Source organism: Talpa europaea (genome assembly GCF_964194135.1).
Source record: "Talpa europaea genome assembly, chromosome: 7".
Lineage (NCBI taxonomy): Eukaryota > Metazoa > Chordata > Mammalia > Eulipotyphla > Talpidae > Talpa > Talpa europaea.
Genome location: NC_140074.1, coordinates 9,295,324 through 9,322,133, shown reverse-complemented (window position 1 = coordinate 9,322,133; position 26,810 = coordinate 9,295,324). Strand labels below are relative to the sequence as shown.

Sequence of the window (26,810 nt, the reverse complement as noted above, 5' to 3'; positions counted from 1 at the left end):
ACCATAAGGCATTATTAAGAGAATTATGGATTGGGGCACAGCAGATCTCTCCTGCCTCACGTGCTGCTGCTCTTAGCAGTGTGGTTCAATAAATCTGCCTGTTCAATTTTCCACTCTGTCTCTGATGAATTTTTCACCCATGCTTGTTTGGCATACACCGGATTCTCCCCACCATAAAAAGATGATATCGATTGGAAGAATTTACATTACTAACATAGACATACTCCCCAAGAAATATATAGATTGAATAAAATCCTGATGGTAGTTATGGAGTGAAAACATATATTTTTAGAGATTTGAAATGATAACCCCTAAAACATATGCAATAATGTAAGCGAACATATAAACAGCATATCAATAAATTAAAAATCAATGAAATATTTGGATATAAGATCCCAAACCATAAAATACAAAGAAGACAACAGAGATGACACGTGATCACATCGACCATGCAGGCATCTACAGGGAATTGACTCCTACAACAAGGGAAAATACAACAAAAATAAATAATTAGACCTAAAGGAAATTAAAAACATTTGTACAGTAAAAGAAAATACTAGCATATTAAAAAGACAGACTACTAAGTGGGAGAATATATTTACACTTTACACAACTAATAAGGGATCACATGTAAGGTGTACAAGAACCCATTCGACCTGCCAACAAAAACCCGAAACAGGGCCTTCTCGGTGCCAGGTGGGTTTAGCAGCCTGCTGTGAAGCTGTCTGCCCCCTCTGCAGCGCAGGTTTGATTCCTGGCCGGCCAGGGAGATTCCCACATGGCGTGGCAGACCTCTCCTGCCTCGTCCGCTGCTCCCCTTAGCAAGAGATGAAAAAAAGGCGAACCAGATTTACCTGGGTCTAGGCCCTTACTCCCTTATCCTTCCCTCTTTTTTTCCCCATGATGTTTGCATTTATTTATTTGTTTGCTTATTTTTATTGAGGTAAATCTGGTTCTGCTTTTTTTCATCTCTTGAAAGTTATGTGCAAAATCTTTTAAAAATATTTCACACAATTGCAAATGTGTGTGGCCTTCTACTTTGGAGATATGAAACTGTTCATGTGTGTATTTTTTCTGTTATGTTATGAAGACACAGACCTATCTTCATGATCTGTTCCCAGTGGACTGGATTTATTTGGTGTGGGGTGACCAGCTCTGCCTCATCTTCAAGTTGATTGTTCACAGCTCCTCCCTCTCTGGGTCTCCCTCCCCCTCTAGCAGCTTCAATTGTATGCTCATATTTCTATTGTTTGTGTTCGGTTTGGTATTAACAGTTCCTTCGTTTTGTTTTCCTATTTTCCACATGTAAACAAAACCATCCAGTTTTAATCTTTCTGACTAATTTAGCATAATCCCCTCCAGTTCCCTCTATGTTGTTGCATATGTCAAAATTTCATCTTTTATAGCTGAGCAGTATTCTATTGTGTACATACACCACAACTTCTTCATGTACTCCTTTTTACTGGGCATTTAGGTGCACTTGCACCTATAGGACGGTAATTAACATAGAAATGCATATTCCTTTGAATTAGCATTCTTGTATTCTTTGGGTAGTAACCTGGTAGTGAAATTGCTGGATTATATGGAATTTTCATTTTTACTTTTTTTTTTAAAGAGGCATGTATTTTATTCATTCATTTATTTGTTTGTTTGTTTGTTTGTTTACACAAGCACCGGGTACAGTCAGAAGCGCGGGAGGGTGAGAGAATTCACCAGAGCCAGAGCCGGGAGCAGAGCAGGCAGAAGGACCGAAGTACACTGCTGAGGGGAGCAGCGGGCGGCAGGAGAGGTCTGCGTGCCATGCGGGACCCTCTTCTGGTGGCCGAGGAGCAGCCGGGGATCGAACCAGCGACCACAGAGGCCGCGGGCTGCTTCTCAACCCAGCGCTCAACCGCTGCGCCACCGGGGAGGCCCACATTTTTACTTTTTTTTTAGGATGAGTCGAGAGCACTTTCCAAATGGCTGCACCAGTTTATATCCCTAGCAACAAATTGTCCCTCATTTTTTTGCATTCCTTCCAGGATTTGTTGTTGGGAGTCTTTTTAATATGTGCCATTCTCATGGGTGTGAAATGATATCTCATTTTGTGATTGTGATTTTGACCTGCAGCTCCATTATTAGAAACAATGGTGAATATATTTCCATGTATCTATTGACTTTTATCATTTTTGATAACTGTGTAGAATCATGATTGGGCTCTTTGGGGTTTTTTGTTGTTAAATTGACTAAGATTTTTGTGTATCTTGGATATTTACCCCTTGTAGTTTGTGTAATATATAAATATTTACTCCTGTCCCTTAGGATAGCTTTTTAATCTTATATGTTCTTTCACTGTGTAAAAGCTTTTTATCTGAGGTAGCTCCTCGTTTTAAATTATTTTTTGCTTGTATTTCCCTTTCCATAAGGGTTGAGTCTCCAAAAACATATTTATCATTGATGTCATGAGACATATAGCCAATATTTTCTTCTATGCATTCTATTGTTGCAGGTTTTTTATCTAAATCTTTAATCCATGTTGTGTTTAAATTTGTGTATGGACTTAGAAAGTAATCCAAATTCATTCTTTTACATGTGGCTGTCCAGTTTTCCCAACACCAGAATTAACTGACTCTCCTTATTTCAATGTATGGTTGTGGTTACTTTGCCATCATTTAAGTATTCATAAATTTCTGGATTTTTATTCTGTTAAAAAAAAAAGAAAAGAAGGAGAACAATGCAATGAGGATAATGAATATTGAACAAAACAAGTTACCAAATCTGACCTAGTTGATGCATTAACATCTCTGACAGCAGAATGCATGTTCTTTTCAAGTTATATGGAGTTATCTACCCTCTCACATAATTTATCTCATAAGTTATCTACCCTCTCACATCTCATGGTGTTCGTGACTAAAATCAGATGGTTTATAGCTCGTCACTTGAAGAACTTAATCTTATTGAAAAACGTCTCTAAGGCCTGTTTTATATCTCTATTCCTCAGGCTGTAGATGAAGGGGTTCAGCATGGGGGTGACGACGGTGTACATTACGGAGGCGATCGTGTCTCTGTCTCTGGAAGTGGATGAGGAGAAGTAAACTCCTGCAGAGGTCCCATAGTATAAAGACACGACGAGGAGGTGGGAGCCACAGGTAGAGAAGGCCTTAAAGAGACTTTTCGTGGAGGGGACCCTCAGGACAGTGGTCCCTATACGGACATAGGAGCCGAGGATGCCACCCAAAGGCAGGGTAAAGAGCAATCCTGCCTCAGTGAAGATGACCAACTCATTGAGGGACACGTCTGAGCAGCTCATCTTTAGGAGTGCAGGGAGGTCACAGAAGAAGTTGGGGATATTACTGTCACCACAGAAGGAGACTTGGATCAAGAGCAGAGTGTGCAACAGAGAGTGGATGAGGCAAACAAACCAGGATCCCGCTACTAAGGAGACACACAGCTCCTGCCTCATGATGGTGGTGTAGTGGAGGGGCTGACAGATGGCCACGTACCTGTCAAAGGCCATCACTGCTAGAAGGAAACTGTCAAGACTGGCAAAGAACACAAAGAAATACACCTGGGAAATACATCCTCTATAGGAGATGGACAGTTGCTGAGTGTGCATGTTCGTGAGCATCTTTGGGACAGTGACGGATGAGAAGGAGACATCAGAGAAGGCCAAGTGTCTGAGGAAGAAGTACATGGGGGTGTGGAGGCGGGAGTCCAGCCTGATGAGCAGGATGATGAGCAGGTTCCCCAGCACTGTGGTCAGGTACATGCCCAGGAACAGGGCGAAGAACAGACCCCGCTGCCCTCGATGGATGGGGAGCCCCAGGAGGATGAACTCGGACACGCTGCTCTGGTTCTCCCATCTCATGCTGCTCATGTCTCTGTTGGCAATGAAGGAGAGAAGAAGAGGTAGGAAGTCTAGTAATAACTGCACCAACATTGCAATATCCTTTTTACTTGAAGGCATGATTTTTCAACACTGATCTATTTAATGCCCACACCTGTGGATGCCTGAATCCCAGTCTGTCACAGCGGGTTCTGAGTGTACGTAAGACTTCATGATACCCTACGTAGTTTTCCTCCCAAGGAACCAGAGGGCATTTTTCTGTATTCCACAAACATGTCTTGAACAACTGCCTTGGCCCAGGCTCCCCACAAAGCACTGAGTCCATAACAGCAAGCAGGAAGTGCAGCCTCTGCTTTCAAGGAGTTTCCACCTTTCTATCATTGCAGGTCACATGACAGTACCTGGTACGCATGGGAAAGTCATAAGATGGGCAGCAGGTGAGAATCTATAACTTCCTCTTAAAGAGACCTGAAACTCTCTAAACTGGAAAAGAATACCTGGTGATTTCTCACAATCTAGAGAGAAATTGGCAGGATGTAACTGATGAGAGATATTTCTATTCCCTGTCAACAAAAGTCCATCCGGGATCTTAAACAAACTCTAATAATAACCTCAAATCTTTGTCTGTAACCTACAGCATGCCAGGCCCTATAATATGGTTTCATATGTGCTTACTACCTAAATACAGGCATCACGCTAATAAAGCAATAGTATAAATCATATTTTTTAACCTTGAGGAACAAAATATACATTATCTACATGTGCAAAGATACATCAATGATCAGCAAAAAAAGGCCAAATCAGAATATATCTCTATGGACGGAATCCACCATTAACTCTCTGCAAAATCTCACTTCCCCAGTAGATAGAATAAATATAAATACAATATAAATCTAGAGATTATATGATATATATGGTAATTATGCCCTTCATTTCATATTGGGAAAACAACCAGGACAAAGATATAAAGGTCAACAAGGTCTCTAAGTTCTCTGATGGTGGATTCCAGACTCACCCTTCCTTTTGCAGTTAGGTTGGAGTTAAGATTAGACACACGCACACACACACACACACACACACACACTGAAGAGGGATCCTCACTGAATCTGTCAAGCAGGGAGCAGGACAGCGAGACCTACTCAGGGACCATGAACTTGCTGAGGGCTCTCATGGTTCACGGCCACCAACAGGACAGTGTCTGGAGCCACATGTGGAGGCCTGGCTGCCCACTCTGGTTCTCCCTGAGAACATAGGAAAGGTTCTCAGCCTCACTGAGAAACAGAGGAAACAAGCAGGAACTAACTGGACCAAATGGGACCTTGATTGGGGCAGGGCTTGTGAGGAAGGTTCTGGGTCCCCAACTCTGGTTGGATCAGGCCGTGTGCTGCAGTGTGTAAGGGGTGTGCAGGGGCCTCCATTCTTAGGCTTCTACTTGCCCTGCCCCAGACAGCAGCAAAGTGGGGGTCTCCATCACACTGGCACTGGTTTGGGGAAACAGAATAAAAATCCTCCTCTCTTCTGAGCAACAATCATGAGCCAGGCGAGGTCCTGGGTAGTCCTTTTGCATTGTCCCATTACTCCTCAGGACAGCACTGTATGTGGGAGTAGTTACCCTCTTTTTCCAGATGGGATCTGAATGACAGAGAGCAAACTTAAGGGCTAGATGAGGACTGCACCCCAATGGACATGCTGCAGGCACTGTGGTCCCATCCATCAGTATGTGACACCTGCCCAGTGGGGTGACCTGAGTGACCCTCTCAATGCAGAGCATGACCACTGTGCATGGCCACTAAGGGGTCAGTGAAGAATGCACGTGAGCCCCATGCCATCGACACTGCCCCACAGAAACACTGCTGATAATGAAAACATCAAAACACAACCACACACACTAAACCTTGGAGTGACATGCATATGTCAGTTTTGCCATAAACAAAAGCCACATCACACCTACTACTTGATTCTGTAACGATTTTAGATCCTTCCCCTGCTGCTCAGGGATAAAGGCAGGATCCCTGCTCCAGAGTGGGGAGCATATCTCTCTTTACACCCTGCAGTCTCTTTCCTTACCTGTGCTGAGTAGCCAGAGATGAACATGTGGGAGTCATGCAGCAGGGAGGACAGATACTGGAAACCAAAGGACTGGTTAAGAGACAGCAGGTCACACCCAGCAGTGGTGCCCACTTGCCTTATGGGAACCCAGTAGGTGCTTGAGCTCTGGGCCAAAGAGAGGAAAAGAATCACCTCGTGTCATTTTACCTCTGTCTCTTGTGTCCGTCTCTCTGTCTCTTCCTTACCGTCTTTTCAATCTCTGTCTCAGATATGTATGTATAAATATGTAGGTACATGCAAAATTCTTGCAGGAGACATATTTTTATCTACATTACAAGCAAAGACCCATAAGGAATCCATAGGAAGAAACATTTTTTTTCCTCTTAGAATTTACACCACACTCTGACCTGCCATTGTTGCTAAGTCTATGACCTTCTAATTAGTGTCTGTGTTCTCAGCTGCTGTGGTGGACACCAGGCAAAAAATACGAAGCAAATCTCCCTGAGCCTATGACCTCCTGACTTTTTGTGTCTGCCCTTGAACTTCAAAATAATAGCAGGAGGATGCCATTTTATAAACCATGAGAGGACAAAGAAATATTCCCTATACACTTGGTGATAAACTGTCTGCAGTTAATTGCTGCAGGTCCTATCAGACCTTGGGGAGGAGCCTGTGCAGAGGCCAAAAGACTAAACTGGGGAAACACCTGGGAGGTGTCTCGGGTACAGGGACACTTTGGGTTGCCCAGAGACCTAGTTGGGAAGCCGGATCTTCTAACACCCAACTTCTAACACCCATGTGGCGAATGCCCTGGTGGGACAGCACTGGATGCTGGGCTCTGCCTGCCATTTTTGGTGGCTCTGAACATGTAACTTCTACAACCTTGTTTCACAAGTTGTTTCAACCTTGTTTCACTTTAAAGTGCAGGTAATCAGAGTACCATCAGTATGAAGTTTTTATTAAAGTTATATTAGAACATTCCTGCAAAAGCACGTAAGAGCATCATAAATGTCAGTTCTTACCACGTGAGAGCACCATATATGTCAGTTCTTACTGTATATTCCAAGAAAGGAGATGTAAATATATTATTACTCATGTTGCTACAGTAATGATATGAATGAATGACAATTCGTTGATTTATAATTTGAAAAGTCTGTTGCAGTCTATATGCAAACAATAGGTTAGAAGAGAAAAAAACCAAGAAAATAATCCCATTCACAATTACACAGAAAGAACAGAATACCTAGGAGTAACTTTACAAAGGAGATGAAGGATCCATACAATGAGAACTATAAGACATTATTAAGAGAATTATGGAATGGGCACAGCAGACCTCTCCTGCCTTACTTGTTCCTACCTTTAGCAGTGTGCTTCAGTAAATCTGCCTGCTCTGTCCTCCATATTGTCTCTCAAGAATTCTTTCACCCTTGTTCCTCAGGTCTATACCTCGTTGTTCCCCATCCAAATATATATACATATACATATATATATATATATATGGATTGGAAAAATTTACATTAATTTACATGCTACCCAAAGAAATATATATATATATATATATATATTACATATATATATAATATTCTATACAATCCTGGTGGACTGTTCTAAAGTGAAAGGCAGATATGGGTGGTTTTACTTATCTGTGGCATATAAATAACCAAACAGCATATACTGGCAAAATATAGCAAAAAACATGATCTTGAACTAGGGAAAAAACATTATTTGTTAGGGGAGAAAGCAAGGGGTGTGAGCAGTGAGTGGGGTGAGGGGCTAGGGCACTGGCATAGGTGGTTTGGTGGATGGTGGTGGAATATGGGCATCTGTGGAGGAGTAAAAATATACATCGACAATTACAGTATCTTTTAACTTAAAAAGAGCCCCATCACAGATGTTCCCATTCCATAGTGTAGGCATTCCCAATAGAGCTGACTTCAATCTACCACCATGTCTTTGTAGAGGTGGGAAGAGCTGTGAACCATCAACTTGAAGATGAGGCAAGCTTGTTCAGCCCCCATACGTAACATCAGTCCACTAGGAGCAGATCATGAAGCTAGATCTGTGTCTTCATAAAATAATAGAAAAAATACACGCATGAACAGTGACATATCTCACAGTAGAAGCCAACACACATTTGTAACTGTGTGAAATATTTTTATAAGATTTTGCACGTAACTTGTAAGAGATGAAAAAAAAGCACAACAAAGTAATGAGGATAAAGAATATTTAACGGATTGGGGTCAGAATGGGGGGATTGCAATTGTATGAGGAATATAAAAATAAAATTTATTAATTAAAAAAAAAAGAATATTTAACAAACCAATTTACCAGATCTGACCTAGATGATGCATTAACATCTCTGACAGCAGAATGCATGTTCTTTTCAAGTTACATGGAGTTATCAACATTCTCACATAATTTTAGGAGATACAGCTTATAGTGTTGGTGACTAAAATTAGATGATTTACAGGTCATCACTTGAAGAAGTTAACCTTATTGACAAATGCCTCTAAGACCTGTTTTATATCTCTATTCCTCAGGCTGTAGATGAAGGGGTTCAGCATGGGGGTGACGACCATGTACATCACAGAGGCGATCATGTCTTTGTCTCTGGAGGTGGACGATGAGGAGAAGTAAACTCCTGCAGCTGTCCCATAGTATAAAGACACAACGAGAAGGTGGGAGCTTTAAAGAGACTTTTAGTGGAGGGGACCCTCAGGACTGTGGTCCCTATACGGACATAGGAGCCCAGGATGCCACCCACACACAAGGTGAACAGCAATCCTCCCTCAGTTAAGATGACCAACTCATTGAGGGACACGTCTGAGCAGCTCATCTTCAGGAGTGCAGAGAGGTCACAGAAGAAGTGGGGGATGGTATTGTCAGCACAGAAGGAGACTTGGATCAAGAGCAGAGTGTGCAACAGAAAGCGAATGAGGCAAACAAACCAGGATCCCGCTACTAAGGAGACACACAGCTCCTGCCTCATGATGGTGGTGTAGTGGAGGGGCTGGCAGATGGCCATGTACCTGTCAAAGGCCATCACTGCAAGAAGGAAACTGTCAAGACCAGCAAAGAACACAAAGAAATACACCTGGGAAATACACCCACTATAGGAGATGGACAGTTGCTGAGTGTGCATGTTTATGAGCATCTTTGGGACAGTGACAGATGAGAAGGAGACATCAGCAAAGGCCAAGTGGCTGAGGAATAAGTACATGGGGGTGTGGAGGTGCGAGTTCAGCCTGATGAGCAGGATGATGAGCAGGTTCCCCAGCACCGTGGTCAGGTACATGCCCAGGAACAGGACAAAGAACAGACCGCGCTGCTCTGGACGGATGGGGAGCCCCAGGAGGAGGAACTCGGACACGCTGCTCTGGTTCTCCCACCTCAAACTCTTCATGTCTCTGCCGGGGATGAAGGAAAGGCGAGGAAGGAAGTCTAGAATTATCCACAACAACTTGGCAATATACTTTTTTTTTAAGATTTATTTATTTATTTATACAAGCACTGGGTACAGTCAGAAGCGGGGGAGGGTGAGAGAATTCACCAGAGACAGAGCGGGGAGCAGAGCAGGCAGAAGGACCCAAGTACACTGCTGAGGGGAGCAGCGGGTGGCAGGAGAGGTCTGTGCGCCACGTGGGACCCTCGCCTGGCAGCTGGGGATCGAACTGGCTGCGAGCAGCTTAGCCACCCAGCGCTCAACGCTGCGCCAACGGGGAGACCCTTGGCAATATCCTTTTCACATGAAGGCATGTAATTGCATTTTTTAAGCATGATCTATTAATTGCTCACACCTGTGGATGTGTGGATCCATGTGTCACAGCGGACTCGATGGCATGTAAGACCTCCTGATACACTACAAAGCTTCTTTCCATGGAACTGTAGTGCATTTTTCTCTACTAGATAAATTTTCTCATTTAGAAACATGTCTTGAACAACTGCCATGGCCCAGGCCCCCCACAAAGCACTGAGTCCATAACAGCAAGCAGGAAATGCAGCCTCTGCCTTCAAGGAGTTTCCAACTTTCTATCATTGCAGGTCACGTGACAGTACCTGGCACCCATGGCCAAGTCATGATGTGGGCAGCAGGAGAGAATCAATAACTTCCTCTTGAAGAGACCTACACAATCTAAATTGGAAATTAATTGCTAGTGATTTCTCACAAGCTAGAGTAAAATTGGCAGGATGTAACAGATCTGAGATATTGCTATTCCCTGTCAACAAAAGTCCATCCAGGATCCTAACCAAGCTAAAATAATAATATTCGAATATTTGCCTTTAACCTACAGCATGCCAGACTCTACACCCATGGTTCCACATGCACTTTCTACCTAAATCCTAGGCATAGCCCTAACACAGCAACAGTAAAAATCCCATGTTAGGGCCTCCCCAGTGGTGCAGCAGGTTTCGCACAGAGCTGTGAAGCTGTCCACAGTCTCTGCAGTGCGGGTTCAATTCCTGGCCGTCCAGGGAGATTCCCACATGGTGTTGCAGACCTGTCCTGTCACGCCGCTGCTCTCCTCAGCCATGTATGTCGGTCCTTCTGCCTGTTCTGCTCCCTGCTCTGTCTCTGGTGAATTCATTCATACTCCCGTGACACTGGCTTGTACCCCAGTGCTTGTGTAAATAAATAAATCTTTAAAAAAATCCTATTTTCAGGAAAAGAAGAAGTCAAACTATCACTATTTGCAGATGATCTGATAATATACATAGAGAACCCCAAAATCTCCACAGAAAAACTAATTCAACTCATCAATCAATTCAGTAAAGTGGCAGGATACAAAATCAACACGCAAAAGTCAGTAGCCTTCCTATACACAAACAATAAATCTGAAGAAGAAATCAAAAAACCATCCCTTTTATTATTGAAACAAAAAAAATCAAATATTTGGGAATAAATCTAACAAAAGAGGTAAAGGACCTATACAAAGAAAACTATAAAACACTGTTAAAAGAAATAGAAGACACAAAGAAATGGAAAGACATCCACTGCTCATGGATTGGAAGAATAAACATTATTAAAATGGCCATCCTACCAAAAGCAATATACTGATTCAATGCTATTCCAATAAAAATTTCAATGTCATTCTTCAAAGAAATAGAACAATTATTGATGAAATTCATATGGAATCACAAAAAACCCCGAATTGCCAAAGTTCTCCTGAAAAAGAAAGAAGGGAATGGAGGCATCACACTCCCAGACTTCAAACTATACTACAAACCCATAATCATCAAAACTGCATGGTATTGGAACAAGAACAGACATACAGACCAATGGAATCGAATAGAAAATCCAGAAATAAACCCACAGTTTTATGGTCAACTAATCTTTGACAAAGGAGCAAAGACTATGCATTGGAGCAAAGAAAGTTTGTTCAATAAATGGTGCTGAGAAAACTGGGTCGCTACATGCAAAAGAATGAAGCTTGACCACTACCTCACACCATACACAAAAATCAACTCATAATGGATTAAAGAACTAGACATAAGACCTGAAACCATAAAATATATAGAAGGAAATATAGGCGAAACACTACGTGATTTGCACATCAAAGACATCTTTACAGACACATCACCCAAAGCAGTGATAGTGAAGGCAAAGATAAACAGCTGGGACTACATCAAATGAAAGAGCTTCTGCACAGCAAAAGAGACAATAACAAAAACAAAGAGAAACCCCACCAACTGGGAGAACATTTTTGCACCCAACACTAATGATAAAGGACTGATCACAAAAATCTGCAAAGAGCTGATGAGACTCAGCAACAACAAAGAAAATAATCCAGTCAAAAAATGGGCAGAAGAGCTAAAAAGAAACTTCTCTGAAGAGGAAATGCAAATGGCCAACAGACATATGAAAAAATGTTCAACATCACTTGTAATCAGGGAAATGCAAATCAAAACTACCATGAGATACCATCTTACACCAGTGAGAATGGCACATATTAGAAAAACTAGCAACAACAAATGTTGGCGAGGTTGTGGAGAAAAAGGAACTCTCCTGCACTGTTGGTGGGAGTGCAAACTGTTCCAACCACTATGGAGAGCTGTGTGGAGATTTCTGGACCTACTAAACATAGAGCTTCCACATGATCCAGCAATTCCACTCCTAGGTATTTACCCAAAGGACACAGAAACATCAATTCCAAAGAGCACCTGCACCCCCTGTTTATTGCAGCACTATTTACAATAGCTAAGCTTTGAAAACAGCCCAAATGCCCAAAAATAGATGACTGGATCAAGAAGATGTGGTACATATACACCATGGAATATTACTCAGCATTCAAAAAAGATAAACACATGCAATTTGCAGCAACATGGATGGAGCTGGAAGGGATCATGCTCAGCGAAATAAGCCAAAAAGAAAAAGAAAAATACCGGATGGTCTCAGTCATAGCAGGAATCTAGAAAACTTAAATAAGGGACCAGGAAAATGAATAACTATAAGAAAGTGAAAATCAAAATCAACAAAAAACTATGAACCAGAGACACTTTTTGGGGGGTGGGGGGGCGGGAGGGGGGGATTGGGGTCAGAATGGGCATTTGCAATTGTATGGGGGAATATAAAAATAAAATTTATTATTTAAAAAAAAATAAAGATGGGAGAGTCACCTTAAGAAAAAAAAAATCCTATTTTCGCTATGAGGAACAAAATAAACATTCTCTGTATGTGCAAAGATTCATCAATAATCATCAAAAAAGGCTAAATCACAATATATCTCTCTGGGCTGATTTCAGCTTTTAACCCTACTCATACATGTCACACTCCGGTAGTTAGAATAAGGAGACATGTTGTGTGATGTCATTTGTAATTCCTTTGTCCGAGAGTTATCAGTCATTACTGTTGTATCATATACCAGTAAGCACATTTACAAAGTGCTTTCACATACTTTAATTCCAAATATTTAATGTATATGGGAGATTATATGATATATAAGGTAAATATACCCTTCATCTCAGAAATGTGAAAAGACTCAGGACAAAGATATAATGACCATTGAGGTCCTTCAGTTCTCTGGTGGTGGATTCCAGATGCACCCTTCCTTTGGCAGAGAGCTTAGTTAGGATTACACACACACACACACACACACATATACAAACACTCAATGAGGAGGGATCTGCACTGACTCTCTCAAGCACGGTGCAGTACAGCAAGGCTCCTCAGGGACCATGAACTGGCTGAGGGCTCTGCTTATCTGGGTTCAAGGTCACTAAGAGGACAGTGTCTGGACCCCCATGTGGAGGCCTGGCTGTCCACTCACGTGGGCTGTGTCAGCCTCACTGAGAAACAGAGGAAACAAGCAGGAACCAGCTGGACCAACTGGGTCCTTGATTCGGTGGAGGTGGTGGTGGGGTGATTTGTGAAGAAGGTGCTGGGTCTGAGCCCTGGAGTGTTCAAGCCGTGTTCTCCAGTGTGTGAGGGGCATGCAAGGGCCCCTGTTCTTAGACTTATACTATTCCTGCCCCAGACAGCAGTGAAGTGGGGGTCTCCATCACACAGACACTGGCTTGGGGATGATAATAAAAATCCTCAGCACTTCTGAGGACCAATCATGAGCCAGGCGAGATGCTGGATAGACTGTTTGCACTGGCTCATTTATTCCTCAGAACAGCAAGTATGTGGGAGCAGGTACCCTCCTTTCCCAGGGAGGGGTCTCAATGTCAGAGAGCAAACATAAGGGCCAGACTGTGAGTGGGCCCCATTGGAAACTGAGCAGGCACTGAGCTCCCATCCATTAGTATGTGACACCTGCCCAGTGGGGGAGCCCCGAGTGGCCCTTTCTCTCCGTGCAGAGCATGACCCTTGTGAATGGCCACGAAAGTGTCAGTGAGGATGGCACGTGGGCCCCAATCCGTGGACGGTGCCCCACAGAAACACTGCATGTAATGAAAACATCAAACACAACTGTACACACTATCCTTGGAGTGACATGCAAATGTCAGTTTTGTCATAAACAAAACACAACATCACAGCTACCACTTGACTCTGTAACAATTTCATCCTCCTTCCTCTACTGCTCATGGATAAATGCAGGAACCCCTGCTCCAGAGTGGGCAGCACATCTTCTCTCTCTACCATCTGCAGTCTCTTTACTTACCTGTAGGAGTAACCAGATGAACATGCGGGAGTTATGCCGCAGGGAGGGCAGGTGTTTGAGACCAAAACACTGGTTAAGAGACTGCAGATCACACCCAGAAGTGGTCTCCACTTGCCTAATGGGGACCCAGTTGTTGCTTGAGCTCTGGGCCAAGGAGGAAAAGAATTCGTTGTGTCATTTACCCCTCTCTGTCTCTTGTGTTCCTCTCTCTCTGTTACCCCTGTCTTTTTCAATCTCATCTCTCAGTCTCTCTCTCTATAAATATGTATGTACATACAAAATTCTGGCAGGAACATATTTTTATATACATTACTAGCAAAACCCATAATGTATCCATAGAAAGAAACATTTTTTTCCTCTTTGAATTCACAGCATAGTCTGACCTGCCATACTTGCTCAGTCAATGACCCTCTAAAAGCATCTGTGTCCTCAGCTTCTGTTGTGGACACCAGGCAAAAAGCATGAAGCAAATCTCTGCAAGCCTATGACCTCCTGACTCTCTGTGTCTGCCCTTGAATTTCAGAGCAATAGCCAGGAGGATGCTATTTTATAAACCACGAGAAAACAAAGAAATAGTCCCTAAACTCTTGGTGGAAAAATGCCAGAAAAATCTAATTGCCCGATATTCCTGTAAGACCTTGGGGAGGAGCCTGTGCAGAGGCCAAAGGGACACTGGGATCCACCAGGGAGGGTGTCTCAGGTGCAGGGACACTCTGGGTTGCCCATAGATCCAGCAGGGAGGCAGGATGACTTAATCATCTTCCAATGCCCATGTGGCCAATGCCCTGGTCAGACAGCATGGGATGCTGGGCTCTGCCTGTCATTCATTGTTGCACTCAACATGTCAAGTAACTTATCCCAAGCTTGTTTCATAAGTTGTTTTAACCTTGTTTTACTTTAAAGTACAGATAATCAGTGTATAGTTAGTATGAAGTTTTTATTAAAGTTACATGAGATCATTCCTGTCAAGAACACATTAGTGCTAATTCTTTATGTATATTCCAAGGAAGGAGAGTAAATATATGATCATTGATGTTGATATAGTATGTTATGAATGAATGACTCAGTTAGTTGATTTATAATTTGAAAGTCAGTTGACCGTCCATATGCAAACAATAGGTAAGAAGAGAGAAAAATGAAGAAAATCATCTCATTCACAATTACACAGAGAGAATAGAATTCCTCAGGTTAAACTTAAGAAAGGAGGTGAAGGATCCACACATTGAAAACTAGAAGACATTATGAAGAGAATTATGGATTGGGGCTCAGCAGATCTCTCCTGCCTCACCTGCTGTTGCTCTTAGCAGTGTGTTTCAATAAATCTGCCTGTTCAATTTTCCACTCTATCTCTGATGAATTCTTTCACCCCTGCGCATCTGGCATACACCCGATTCTCCCCAACCATAAAAAGATGATATTGATTGGAAGAATTTACATTACTAACATAGACATACTCCCCAATGAAGTATGTAGATTGAATACAATCCTGGTGGTAGTTATGGTTAAAAACATATATTTGTAGAGATTTGAACTGATAATCCCTAAAACAAATGCAATAATGTAAACCAATATAAATAAACAGCATATAAATAAATTCAAAATCTTTAAAGACTTGGATATAAGACCCCAACCCATAAAATAGAAAGAAGACACTAGAGATGATACATTTCATCACATCGACCATGCAGACATCTACAGGGAATTGACCCCTACAACAAGGGAAAACACAACAAAAATAATTAGAACTAAAGGAAATTGAAAACATTTGTACAGTAAAAGAAAATATTAGCATATTAAAAAGAGAATCTACTAAGTGGGAGAATATATTTACACATTACACAACTAATAAGGGATCTTAGGTAAGGTAGACAAGAACCCATTCGACCTGGCAAACAAAAACCCCAAACAGGGCCTCCAGGTGATGCAGTGGCTGAGCGCCCTGCTGTGAAGCTGTCTGCAGCCTCTGCAGTGTGGGATTGATTCCTGCTGGCCAGGAGAGTCCCACATGGCGTGGCCGACTTCTCCTGGCTGGCCTGCTGCTCCCCTCCACAGTGTTAACGGTCCGTCTGCCTGTTCTGCTTCCCGTTCTGTCTCTGGTGAATCCTCTCACCCTCCCGTGCCTCTGACCTGTACCCCAGTTCTTCTATAATTAAATCTCTCTCTCTATACACACACACACACACACACACACACTCTCATATATATATAAAACCAAAACAACCCAACTACTTAATGGGCATATGATTGCAATAGATACTCCTCCAGAAAAATATACAGTTGGTCAATGGTTATATGGGAAAAAAGCATAACTTTACTTCTAATAAAGGAAAAGCAAATCAAAACCACAATGAGATATCACCTCACTCTTGTGAGAATGGTCATATTTAAAAGAACGGAAGCAAAATATGGTGAGGATATGGGAAAAAAAAGAACTCATCCATGGTCAGAATGCAAGTTGGTGCAGCCTCTGCAGAAATGGTATGGAGCTTTCTTCAGAAATACAAAAAGTGAAAATCCCATGTGATCATTGCACATCTCCATCAGGCATTTACCCTAGATATGAAATCTCTAATACAAAAAGACCTATGCACCCGAATACTCATAGCAGTGCTGTTCATAAGTGTCCAGTCATGGAACCAACCTAAGTGCCCATCGACAAATGGGTAAAGAAATTGTAGAAAACATGTGTCAGTGGAATACTACACACTGCAATGTGGATGGCCTCAAGGCGGTGATGTTAAGTGAAATAAGTCATAAAATGAAAGGCAGATACTGGGTGGTTTTACTTATCTATGGAATATAAATAACCAAACAGCATAGACTGACAAAATACAGAAAAAAAATCATCTGGAACTAAGGGAAAAAAAAACATTATTTGTTATCAGAGAGAACAAGGTGGTGTGAGCAGTGAGTAGGGGGAAGGGCTGAGGCACTGGCATGGGTGGTTTGGTGGATGGTGCTGGAGTATGGGCACGTGTGGAGGAGAAAAAATATACATCCACAACTTTAATAACTTTTATATTAAAAAGAGCCCTGTCACAGATGTTCCATAGTGTAAGTGTTCCCATTACAGCTGACTGCAATCTACCAACATGTCATCCTAGATTTGGGAAGAGCTGTGAACAATCACAGATTTACCTGGGTCTAGGTCCTTACTCCCTTATTTTTCCCTCTTTTATTCCCCATGATGTTTGCATTTATTTCTTTGCTTATTTTTATTGAGGTAAATCTGGTTCTCCTTATTTCATCTCTTGAAAGTTATGTGCAAAATCTTTTAAAAATATTTCACACAATTGCAAACGTATGTGGCCTTCCACTTTGGAGATATATATTAAAAAGAGAATCTGCTAAGTGGGAGAATATATTTACACATTACACAACTAATAAGGGATCTTAGGTAAGGCAGACAAGAACCCATTCGACCTGCCAACAAAAACCCCACACAGGGCCTCCAGGTGATGCAGTGGTTGAGCGCCCTGTTTTGAAGCTGTCTGCAGCTTCACAGATATGTCACTGTCTGCAGATATGTCACTGTTCATCTGTGTGTTTTTTCTGTTATGTTATGAAGACACAGATCTGGCTTCGTGATCTGCTCCCAGTGGACGGATTTATTTGGTGGGGGGTGACCAGCTCTGCCTCATCTTCAAGTTGATTGTTCACAGCTCCTCCCTCTCTGGGTCTCCCTCCCTTCTAGCAGCTTCAATTGTATGGTCATATTTCTATTGTTTGTGTTCGGTTTAGTATTAACAGTTCCTTCGTTTTGTTTTCCTATTTTCCACATGTAAACAAAACCATCCAGTTTTAATCTTTCTGACTAATTTAGCATAATCCCCTCCAGTTCCCTCTATGTTGTTGCATATGTCAAAATTTCATCTTTTATAGCTGAGCAGTAGTCTATTGTGTACATACACCACATCTTCTTCATGTACTCCTTTTTACTGGGCATTTAGGTGCACTTGCACCTATAGGACGGTAATTAACATAGAAATGCATATTCCTTTGAATTAGCATTCTTGTATTCTTTGGGTAGTAACCTGGTAGTGAAATTGCTGGATTATATGGAATTTTCATTTTTACTTTTTTTTTTTTTTAAGAGGCATGTATTTTATTCATTTATTTATTTGTTTGTTTGTTTGTTTGTTTACACATGCACAGGGTACAGTCAGAAGCGCGGAAGGGTGAGAGAATTCACCAGAGCCAGAGCGGGGAGCAGAGCAGGCAGAAGGACCGAAGTACACTGCTGAGGGGAGCAGCGGGCGGCAGGAGAGGTCTGCGCGCCATGTGGGACCCTCCTCCCTTGGCCGGGGAGCAGCCGGGGATCGAGCCAGCGCCGCAGAGGCTGCGGGCAGCTTCGCAACCCAGCGCTCAACCGCTGTGCCACCGGGGAGGCCCACATTTTTACCTTTTTTTAGGATGAGCCCAGAGCACTTTCCAAATGGCTGCACCAGTTTATATCCCTAGCAACAAACTGTTCCTCATTTTTTGCATTCCTTCCAGGATTTGTTGTTGGGAGTCTTTTAATATGTGCCATTCTCATGGGTGTGAAATGATATCTCATTTTGTGATTGTGATTTTGACCTGCAGCTCCATTATTAGAAACAATGGTGAATATTTTTCCATGTGTCTATTGACTTTTATCATTTTTGATAACTGTGTAGAATCCTGATTGGGCTGTTTGGGGTTTTTTGTTGTTAAATTGACTAAGATTTTTGTGTCTCTTGGATGTTTACCCCTTATAGTTTGTGTAATATATAAATATTTACTCCTGTCTCTTAGGATAGCTTTTTAATCTTAAATTTCTTTCACTGTGTAAAAGCTTTTTATCTGAGGTAGCTCCTCGATTTAAATTATTTTTTGCTTGTATTTCCCTTTCCATAAGGGTTGAGTCTCCAAAAACATATTTATCATTGATGTCATGAGACATATAGCCAATATTTGCTTCTATGCATTTTACTGTTGCAGGTTTTTTATCTAAATCATTAATCCATGTTGTGTTTATTTTTGTGTATGGACTTAAAAAGCAATCCAAATTCATTCTTTTACATGTGGCTGTCCAGTTTTCCCAACAGCAGAATTAACTGACTCTCCTTATTTCAATGTATGGTTGTGGTTACTTTGCCATCATTTAAGTATTCATAAATTTCTGGATTTTTATTCTGTTAAAAAAAAAGAAAAAAAGGAGAAAAATGTAATGAGGATAATGAATATTGAACAAAACAAGACACCAAATCTGACCTAGTTGATGCATTAACATCTCTGACAGCAGAATGCATGTTCTTTTCAAGTTTCATGGAGTTATCAACCTTCTCACATAATTTTAGGAGATACAGCTTATGGTGTTGGTGACTAAAATCAGATGATTTACAGGTCATCACTTGAAGAAGTTAACCTTATTGAAAAATGCCTCTAAGGCCTGTTTTATATCTCTATTCCTCAGGCTGTAGATGAAGGGGTTCAGCATGGGCGTGACGACGGTGTACATTACAGACGCGATCGTGTCTCTGTCTCTGGAAGTGGATGAGGAGAAGTAAACTCCTGCAGCGGTCCCATAGTATAAAGACACGACGAGGAAGTGGGAGCCACAGGTAGAGAAGGCTTTAAAGAGACTTTTAGTGGAGGGGACCCTCAGGACAGTCCTCCCTATACGGACATAGGAGCCCAGGATGCCACCCAAAGGCAGGGTAAAAAGCAATCCTGCCTCAGCAAAGATGACCAACTCATTGAGGGACACGTCTGAGCAGCTCATCTTCAGGAGTGCAGGGAGGTCACAGAAGAAGTTGGGGATGGTATTGTCAGCACAGAAGGAGACTTGGATCAAGAGCAGAGTGTGCAACAGAGAGCGGATGGATGAGGCAAACAAATCAGGACCCAGCTACTAAGGAGACACACAGCTCCTGCCTCATGATGGTGGTGTAGTGGAGGGGCTGACAGATGGCCACGTACCTGTCAAAGGCCATCACTGCTAGAAGGAAACTGTCAAGACTGGCAAAGAACAATAAAAATACATCTGGGAAATACATTCCCTATAGGAGATGGACAGTTTCTGAGTGTGCATGTTCGTGAGCATCTTAGGGACAGTGACAGATGAGAAGGAGATGTCAGTGAGGGCCAAGTGGCTGAGGAAGAAGTACATGAGGGTGTGGAGGCGCGAGTCCAGCCTGATGAGCAGGATGATGAGCAGGTTCCCCAGCACCGTGGTCAGGTACATGCCCAGGAACAGGGCGAAGAACAGGCCCTGCTGCTCTGGACGGATGGGGAGCCCCAGGAGGAGGAAAACGGACACGCTGCTCTGGTTCTCCCACCTCATGCTGTTCATGTCTCTGCTGGCGATGAAGGAGAGAAGGAAAGGTAGGAAGTCTAGTATTAACTGCACCAACATTGCAATATCCTTTTTACCTGAAGGCTTGATTTTTCAACCATGATGTATTTACTGCCCACACCTGTGGATGCGTGAATCCCAGTCTGTCACAGCGGGCTCTGAGGGTACATAAGACCTCATGATACCTTATAAAGTTTTCCTCCCAAGGAACCAGAGGACATTTTTCTGTATTCCACAAACACGTCTTGAACAACTGCCTTGGCCCAGGCTCCCCACAAAGCACTGAGTCCATAACAGCAAGCAGGAAATGCAGCCTCTGCTTTCAAGGAGTTTCCATCTTTCTATCATTGCAGGTCACATGACAGTACCTGGCACGCATGGCAAAGTCATGAGATGGGCAGCAGGAGAGAATCCATAACTTCCTCTTAAAGAGACTTGAAACTCTCTAACTGGAAAAGAATACCTGGTGATTTCTCAAATGTAGAGAGAAATTGGCAGGATGTAACTGATGAGAGATATTTCTAGTCCCTGTCAACAAAAGTCCATCCGGGATCTTAAACAAACTCTAATGATAACCTCGAATCTTTGTCTGTAACCTACAGCATGCCAGATCCTATCCTATGGTTTCATCTGTGCTTTCTACCTAAATCCTAGGCATCACCCTAATAAAGCAATAGTATAAATAGTATTTTTTAACAATGAGGAACAAATATACATTATCAACATGTGTAAAGATACATCAATAATCAGCAAAAAAGGCCAAATCAGAATATATCTCTATGGACAGAATCCACCATTAAACTCTCTGCAAACATCTCACTTCCCCAGTAGATAGAATAAATACAAATACAGTATAAAAAGAAATCTAAAGATTATATGATATATATGGTAATTATACCCTTCATTTCATAGATGGGAAAACAATCAGGACAAAGATATAAAGGTCAACAAGATCTATAACTTCTCTGATGATGGATTCCAGAGTCACCCTTCCTTTTGCAGTGAGGTTACAGTTAAGATTAGACACACACCATCCGATATTTTTCTTTTTCTTTCTGGCTTATTTCGCTGAGCATGATCCCTTCCAGCGCCACCCATGTTGCTGCAAATTGCATGTGTTTATCTTTTTTGAATGCTGAGTAATATTCCATGGTATATATGTACCACATCTTCTTGATCCAGTCATCTATTTTTGGGTATTTGGGCTGTTTCCAAAGCTTAGCTATTGTAAATAGCGCTGCTATAAACATAGGGGTGCAGGTGCTCTTTGGAATTGATGTTTCTGTGTCCTTTGGGTAAATACCTAGGAGTGGAATTGCTGGATCCTATGGAAGCTCTATGTTTAGTAGGTCCAGAAATCTCCACACAGCTCTCCATAGTGGTTGGACCAGTTTGCACTCCCACCAACAGTGCAGGAGAGTTCCTTTTTCTCCACACCCTCGCCAACATTTGTTGTTGCTAGTTTTTTTAATATGTGCCATTCTCACTGGTGTCAGATGGTATCTCATGGTAGTTTTGATTTGCATTTCCCTGATTACAAGTGATGGATGGTCTCACTCATAGCAGGAATCTAGAAAACTTAAATAAGGGACCAGGAAAATGAATAACTATAAGAAAGTGAAAATCAAAATCAACAAAAAACTATGAACCAGAGACACTTTTTGGTGGGTGGGGTGCGGGATGGGAGGGATTGGGGTCAAAATGGGGGGGTTGCAATTGTATGGGGAATATAAAAATAAAATTTATTATTAAAAAAAAAAGATAAGACACACACACACTGAAGAGGGACCCTCACTGTATCAATCAAGCAGGGAGCAGGACAGTGATGTCTACTCAGGGACCATGAACTTGCTGAGGGTTCTGCTTACCTTGGTTCACAGCCACCAACAGGACAGTGTCTGGAGCTGCATGTGGAGGCCTGGCTGCCCACTCTGGTTCTCCCTGAGAACAGAGGAAAGGTTCTCAGCCTCACTGAGAACCAGAGGAAACAAGCAGGAACCAACTGGACCAAATGGGAACTTGACTGGGGCAGGGCTTGTGAGGAAGGGTCTGGGCCCCAGCCCTGGATGGATCAGGCCGTGTGCTCCAGTGTGTGAGGGTGAGCAGGGGCCCCTGATCTTAGCGTTCTACTTGCCCTGCCCCAGACAGCAGCGAAGTGGGTGTCTCCATCACACTGGAACTGGCTTGGGGAAAGAGAATAAAAATCCTTCTCTCTTCTGAACACCTATCATGGGCCAGGCGATTTCCTGGGTAGTCCATTTGCATTGTCCCATTACTCCTCAGGATAGCACTGCATGTGGGAGTAGTTACCCTCTTTTGACAGACGGGATCTGAATGTCAGAGAGCAAACTTAAGGGCTAAGTTAGGACTGCACCGCAATGGACATGCTGCAGGCACTGATGTCCCATCATCAGTATGGGACACCTGCCCAGTGGGGTGACCTGAGTGACCCTCTCAATACAGAGCATGACCACTGTGCATGGCCACTAAGGGGTCAGTGAAGAATGCACGTGAGCCCCATGCCATCGACACTGCCCCACAGAAACACTGCTGGTAATGAAAACATCAAAACACAACCATACACACTACACCTTGGAGTGACATGCATATGTCAGTTTTGCCATAAACAAAAGCCACATCACACCTACTACTTGATTCTGTGATGATATTAGATCCTTCCCCTGCTGTTGATGGATAAAGGCAGGATCCCTGCTCCAGAGTGGGGAGCACATCTTCTCTCTTTACCCTCTGCAGTCCCTTTCCTTACCTGTGCTGAGTAGCCAGAGATGAACATGTGGGAGTCATGCAGCAGGGAGGGCAGATACTTGAAATCAAAGGACTGGTTAAGAGACTGCAGGTCACACCCAGCAGTGGTGCCCACTTGCCTATTGGGGACCCAGCAGGAGCTTGAGCTCTGGGCCAAAGAGAGGAAAAGAATCACCTCGTGTCATTTTACCTCTGTCTCTTGTGTCCGTCTCTCTGTCTCTTCCTTACCGTCTTTTCAATCTCTGTCTCAGATATGTATGTGTAAATATGTAGGTACATGCAAAATTCTGGCAGGAGATATATTTTTATCTACATTACAAGCAAAGACCCACAAGGAATCCATAGGAAGAAACATTTTTTTCCTCTTAGAATTTACAGCACACTCTGACCTGCCATTCTTGCTAAGTCAATGACCTTCTAATTAGTGTCTGTGTTCTTAGCTGCTGTTGTGGACACCAGGCAAAAAATATGAAGCAAATATCCCTGAGCCTATGACCTCCTGACTTTTTGTGTCTGCCCTTGAACTTCAAAATAATAGCAGGAGGATGCCATTTTATAAACCATGAGAGGACAAAGAAATAGTCCCTATACACTGGGTGAAAAACAGTTAATTGCTGCAGTTCCTCTCAGACCTTGGGGAGGAGCCTGTGCAGAGGCCAAAGAGACTAAACTGGGGAACCACCTGGGAAGGTGTCTCAGGTACAGGGACACTCTGGGTTGCCCAGAGACGTAGTTGGGAAGCAGGATCTTCTAACACCCAACTTCTAACACCCATGTGGTCAATGCCCTGGTGGGACAGCACTGGATGCTGGGCTCTGCCTGTCATTTTTGGTGGCTCTGAACATGTAACTTCTACAACCTTGTTTCACAAGTTGTTTCAACCTTGTTCCACTTTAAAGTGCAGGTAATCAGAGTACCATCAGTATGAAGTTTTTATTAAAGTTATATTAGAACATTCCTGCAAAAGCACGTAAGAGCACCATAAATGTCAGTTCTTACTGTATATTCCAAGAAAGGAGATGTAAATATATTATTACTCATGTTGCTACTGTATTGATATGAATGAATGACAGTTAGTTGATTTATAATTTGAAAAGTCTGTGGCAGTCTGTATGCAACCAATAGGTTAGAAGAGAGAAAAACGAAGAAAATAATCCCATTCACAATTACACAGAAAGAACAGAATACCTAGCAGTAACTTTACAAAGGAGATGAAGGATCCATAGAATGCGAACTATAAGACATTATTAAGAGAATTATGGAATGGGCACAGCAGACCTCTCCTGCCTTACCTGCTGCTATTTTTAGCAGTGTGCTTCAATAAATCTGCCTGCTCTGTCCTCCACATTGTCTCTGAAGAATTCTTTCACCCTTGTGTCTCAGGCCTACACCTGGTTGTTTCCCATCCAAATATAAATATATATATATATGGATTGGAAGAATTTACATTAATTTACATGCTACCCAAAGAAATATATATATATATATATATATAACACACACACATATGTGTATATATATATATATATATATTCAATACAATCCTTGAGGACTGTCATAAAGTGAAAGGCAGATATGGGTGGTTTTACTTATCTGTGGCATATAAATAACCAAACAGCATATACTGGCAAAATATAGCAAAAAACATGATCTTGAACTAGGGAAAAAACATTATTTGTTAGGGGAGAAAGCAAGGTGTGTGAGCAGTGAGTGGGGTGAGGGGCTAGGGCACTGGCATAGGTGGTTTGGTGGATGGTGGTGGAATACGGGCACCTGTGGAGGAGTAAAAATATACATCCACAATTACAGTATCTTTTAACTTAAAAAGAGCCCCATCACAGATGTTCCCATTCCATAGTGTAGGTATTCCCAATAGAGCTGACTTCAATCTACCACCATGTCTTTGTAGAGGTGGGAAGAGCTGTGAACCATCAACTTGCAGATGAGGCATCTTGTTCAGCCCACATCATGTAACATCAGTCCACTAGGAGCAGATCATGAAGCTAGATCTGTGTCTTCATAATATAACAGAAAAAATACATGCATGAACAGTGACATATCTCAAAGTAGAAGCCAACACACATTTGTAACTGTGTGAAATATTTTTATAAGATTTTGCGCGTAACTTGTAAGAGAAGAAAAAAAAGCATAACACAGTAATGAGGATAAAGAATATTTAACAAACTAAGTTACCTAATCTGACCCAGATGATGCATTAACATCTCTGACAGCAGAATGCATGTTCTTTTCAAGATACATGGAGTTATCTACCCTCTCACATAATTTTAGGAGATACAGCTTATGGTGTTTGTGACTAAAATCAGATGATTTACAGGTCATCACTTGAAGAAGTTAACCTTATAGACAAATGCCTCTAAGGCCTGTTTTATATCTCTATTCCTCAGGCTGTAGATGAAGGGGTTCAGCATGGGGGTGATGACCATGTACATCACAGAGGCGATCATGTCTTTGTCTCTGGTGGTGGATGATGAGGAGAAGTAAACTCCTGCAGAGGTCCCGTAGTATAAAGACACAACAAGAAGGTGGGAGCCACAGGTAGAGAAGGCTTTAAAGAGACTTTTAGTGGAGGGGACCCTCAGGACAGTCGTCCCTATACGGACATAGGAGACCAGGATGCCACCCAAACACAAGGTAAAGAGCAATCCTCCCTCAGTGAAGATGACCAATTCATTGAGGGACACGTCTGAGCAGCTCATCTTCAGGAGTGCAGAGAGGTCACAGAAGAAGTTGGGGATGGTATTTTCACCACAGAAGGACACTTGGATCAAGAGCAGGGTGTATAACAGAGAGTGGATGAGGCAAACAAACCAAGATCCCGCTACTAAGGAGACACACAGCCCCTGCCTCATGATGGTGGTGTAGTGGAGGGGCTGACAGATGGCCACGTACCTGTCAAAGGCCATCACTGCAAGAAGGAAACTGTCAAGACCAGCAAAGAACACAAAGAAATACACCTGGGAAATACACCCACTATAGGAGATGGATAGTTGCTGAGTGTGCATGTTTGTGAGCATCTTAGGGACAGTGACAGATGAGAAGGAGACATCAGAAAAGGCCAAGTGGCTGAGGAAGAAGTACATGGGGGTGTGGAGGCGTGAGTCCAGCCTGATGAGCAGGATGATGAGCAGGTTCCCCAGCACCGTGGTCAGGTACATGCCCAGGAACAAGGCAAAGAACAGGCCCCATTGCCCTCGTCGGATGGGGAGCCCCAGGAGGAGGAACTCGGACACGCTGCTCTGGTTCTCCGACCTCAAACTCTTCATGTCTCTGCCGGGGATGAAGTAAAGGCGAGGAAGGAAGTCTAGAATTATCCGCAACAACTCGCAATATACTTTTTTTTTTTAGGATTTATTTCTTTTTTATACAAGCACTGGGTACAGTCAGAAGCGCGGGAGGGTGAGAGAATTCACCAGAGCCAGAGCAGGGAGCAGAGCAGGCAGAAGGACCGAAGTACACTGCTGAGGGGAGCAGCGGGCGGCAGGAGAGGTCTGTGCGCCACGTGGGACCCTCGCCTGGCAGCTGGGGATGGAACTGGTGCTGCAGAGGCTGCGGGCAGCTTAGCCACCCAGCGCTCAACTGCTGCGCCACCGGGGAGACCCTTGGCAATATCCTTTTTACATGAAGGCATGTAAATAGATTTTTTAAGCATGATCTATTAATTGCTCACACCTGTGGATGTGTGGATCTGTCTGTCACAGCGGGCTCGATGGCATGTAAGACCTCCCGA

The 26,810-nt window shown here is 42.7% G+C and overlaps 3 protein-coding genes and 1 pseudogene across 4 annotated transcripts; all 4 read right to left on the bottom strand.

The window, feature by feature from the left end:
- Nucleotides 1–2,914: 2,914 nt before the first annotated feature.
- LOC311173245 (olfactory receptor 1J4-like) lies at nucleotides 2,915–3,847 on the bottom strand (the record flags this gene model as incomplete). Its single annotated transcript, XM_084237094.1, has 1 exon — nucleotides 2,915–3,847. The coding sequence occupies one exon, from the start codon at nucleotides 3,845–3,847 to the stop codon at nucleotides 2,915–2,917; it is 933 nt and encodes a 310-aa protein (XP_084093220.1).
- A 4,054-nt stretch (nucleotides 3,848–7,901) lies between these two features.
- LOC311172816 (olfactory receptor 1J4-like) lies at nucleotides 7,902–9,278 on the bottom strand (the record flags this gene model as incomplete). The annotated part of the gene is given in 2 exon segments (XM_084236346.1): nucleotides 7,902–8,561; nucleotides 8,564–9,278. Coding segments are annotated over 2 exon segments (927 nt in total). The 3' UTR covers nucleotides 7,902–8,349.
- A 10,070-nt stretch (nucleotides 9,279–19,348) lies between these two features.
- LOC311173234 (olfactory receptor 1J4-like) lies at nucleotides 19,349–20,284 on the bottom strand (annotated as a pseudogene). The gene has a single exon. The product of its transcript is annotated as an olfactory receptor 1J4-like (transcript).
- A 5,117-nt stretch (nucleotides 20,285–25,401) lies between these two features.
- Nucleotides 25,402–26,603, bottom strand: LOC311173226 (olfactory receptor 1J4-like; the record flags this gene model as incomplete). Its single annotated transcript, XM_084237077.1, has 1 exon — nucleotides 25,402–26,603. Exon 1 carries the CDS (start codon nucleotides 26,344–26,346, stop codon nucleotides 25,402–25,404), a length of 945 nt encoding a protein of 314 aa, XP_084093203.1. The 5' UTR covers nucleotides 26,347–26,603.
- Nucleotides 26,604–26,810: the final 207 nt, after the last annotated feature.